This window comes from Humulus lupulus, chromosome 6 (genome assembly GCF_963169125.1).
Source record: "Humulus lupulus chromosome 6, drHumLupu1.1, whole genome shotgun sequence".
Lineage (NCBI taxonomy): Eukaryota > Viridiplantae > Streptophyta > Magnoliopsida > Rosales > Cannabaceae > Humulus > Humulus lupulus.
In genome coordinates this window covers 9,402,928-9,405,496 of record NC_084798.1, presented here as the reverse complement: position 1 = coordinate 9,405,496, position 2,569 = coordinate 9,402,928, and the positions used below count along the sequence as shown (strand labels likewise).

The following is a 2,569-nucleotide window of genomic DNA, read 5'->3' as shown; positions in this document are numbered from 1 at the left end:
GGGGCATACAAGGCACATCGATAGCAAAGCATACCATGAGGTATGTAAACACATGAACAAAATAAGTGAAAGCATGCTACAGTACTTAGAGTATTTTTCAAAATTTATGATTTTGTTAAATCAAACCAAAGTACTATGCTAAGTTCGGTCATGCGAACAGGTATTATAATAGAAATATTATAATATCATTAAGGCAACCATTTACACCGCGAGCATTAGTGCTCGGAGGTAAATATGAAATTAAAAGGAAAATACTTACATCGCGAGCAGTACTGCTCGGATGTAATTGTTCAAACATAAGTAAAATTAGCTGCCCATGCAGCAATAAAAGGAAATTGTCTTTACAAAAAGGCCCGTGGGCCACAAAAATTGTGAAAGATAAAAATATAAGTTATTTCGGAGCAGGAGCATTCTTGTCAGCTGGAGGATCATCTTTGGCACTCGCAGCAAGGGTCTGGGCCTTGGCCCTCTTTTCCGCCTCAAACCGAGCAGTGCATTCCGCCATTAGCGACTGTTGCAAGTTCTCAGCTAAGTAGACGATTTTGGCCCCCTGGTTATGTTTCCAGAAATCATAAAAGCTTAGGAAGGTGGCTTCCTTATACTTCTCCAGATTTCCGGCACCATCCTCCTCGAGCTCTTGAATGCGCTCCTCAAGTTCCTTGACCCGCTTCCCGGGCCTCGTTACCTCATCTCTGCTGGCGGTCAGATCAAGATTCAACTGCTTACACTCTCGGGTATTGAGGACAGCACTCTCCCTCCATTTTTTCCGCTCCTCGTTGGCCTTTTCTCAGGCATATTCACTCTCCTGAAGCTCTCGAGTAAGAGTGGATTGGTCCTCGCATAACTGCTCGTTTAGCTTAGACAACTCCTTGTTCTCCACGAGCAGCTTGCTGTTTTCCTCAAGAAGCTTGGCTTTCTCATCCTCAAGCACTTGCTTAGCCTGGGCAAGCCTGGAGTCCAAGTTCTTCTCTCGAGAGACCATTGCCCCAGCTCGGCGCCAGCTAGCAGTCCAAGATAAAAACCCCTGAAGGAAAAATGGGTTAAGTAAGGAAGTTTAGCGTAAAGGACAAAGCAACAGGAGACAACTTACACTGGCTATCTCGTTCAACCCTCTGTTGATGATGTCATGGATATCCATTGTCGCAGTGTCATTGATGGAGACCTGGGAGCGCTTATGCTTGGAGAGCCGATATATCCTCTCCCTGGCCATGCCAACTACGTGGTTGGGCAGGGAGCCTTCAGACAAATGATCCATGGCCTCTTTGTCTACGGCCTTCGAGGAGGACCGAGGATTAGCAGGAGAGGGAGTTTGCTGCTTGGGAGCAGGCGGATGTGTTAAGTTCTCTTTGGAGGGAGCATCTGTGGAAGCATTTTCTGTTTGGGCTTTCTTCGCTGGGGTCTTGCTACTTTCCCCTAGGACCCTTTTACCATCCTTCGGGACAGAAGCTTCGGCAGCAGCTTGATAGTGTGCAAAGAAGTCCCCTGAATTCATGCCTGTGCAAAGGATAACATTCAAACAATAAGTTTAAAGGATCGCAAAGAAAAAAAAGTTAGAATGTAAGAGTTGCAAAAATAAGGTACCCGAGCTATGCCTACTGGTCGTAACAATATCTACAGAACTACCTAGTTCCTGGAAGAAATCTGAATTTAAAGAAGGAGCGTTCCTAAAGTTGTCGTCCCCGTCAAATAGATGGACGGGAATGGGCAAGTTATTTAAAAACGAGAATTGTGTACCGTGTACATCTGACGAGTCGTCAGACTGTTTGGCAGGCTCAGTAACCTTTTGTTTCCTCTTGCCCTTGGGGACCGACGGTTCTGCTGCTCGATGGGTAGCAGCAGGCTCCCTGATAGTAACCCCAGTTGACCTCCTCCTAGGAGGTGACTGAGGCTGCTGCTCGGGACCCTGCTCGCGCCCCCCAGCATGAACACCACCCACCGCAGGTTCACTGGTCGTAGGTGGAGAGCCCTTAAGGCCATTCAACCTAAGGTTAGCCTCAGTGATCAAAATTTTTACACTCTTAGTAGCATTGGACATACTCGCTAAGAGTGCTGCCCTCGACTCCATTCCTGGAGTAGGGGTCGGGCGCAACCATGGACCTGGAATATAGTGGAACAGTAGAATGTTACGACAAGAAAAAGTTAAAGGGCAGGAACTACTGGTTTAAGGCTAATTAATCTCCTTACCTCCTCGGGTGAACGCCAGGTTATCCACAACAAGATCAGGTGTCAGGAAGTACTCCAAGTGATACTTCCCTGCATTAAAGATATGGGTGGTCTCGGACAGGAAGGTGCGTCCGGTCTCTTGATGGCAAAAATGAAAAAACCCCGTACCGTCTTGGTTAGGGTTGGATTTGAGGTCAAATAAATAATTTACCTCGTGAGGGGAGGGGGTTGGCCATTTCTGGATTTTGTAAAGGATGTAAAGCGCAGTCAGCATCCTGCATCCATTTAGGGTAATCTAGAAAGGGGCCACTCCGAAGTAATTAACCACCCCTTGAAAAAATGAATGCAAAGGCAGGGTGGCACCCGCCTCAAGGTGGTGTCTCGACCAGGCGCTATAAGCCCCACC

At 47.2% G+C, this 2,569-nt stretch overlaps 1 protein-coding gene across 1 annotated transcript; it reads right to left on the bottom strand.

The window, feature by feature from the left end:
• Positions 1-391: 391 nt before the first annotated feature.
• Positions 392-2,065, bottom strand: LOC133784668 (uncharacterized). The gene is made up of 4 exons (XM_062223958.1): positions 1,735-2,065; positions 1,220-1,494; positions 881-1,024; positions 392-781 (listed from the first exon to the last, which is right to left on the bottom strand). Exons 1-4 carry the CDS (start codon positions 2,063-2,065, stop codon positions 392-394), a joined length of 1,140 nt encoding a protein of 379 aa, XP_062079942.1.
• Between the last annotated feature and the right edge of the window lie 504 nt (positions 2,066-2,569).

Excerpts from the sequence above, each read along its gene's own strand:
- LOC133784668 (XM_062223958.1), bottom strand. The coding sequence starts at position 2,065 with ATGGAGTCGAGGGCAGCACTCTTAGCGAGTATGTCCAATGCTACTAAG. Across the intron at positions 1,025-1,219 it reads AAGGCTCCCTGCCCAACCAC|GGGTTTTTATCTTGGACTGC; the intron begins GTAGTTGGCATG and ends TTTTTCCTTCAG. Across the intron at positions 782-880 it reads AGGAAAACAGCAAGCTGCTC|GCCAACGAGGAGCGGAAAAA; the intron begins GTGGAGAACAAG and ends GCCTGAGAAAAG.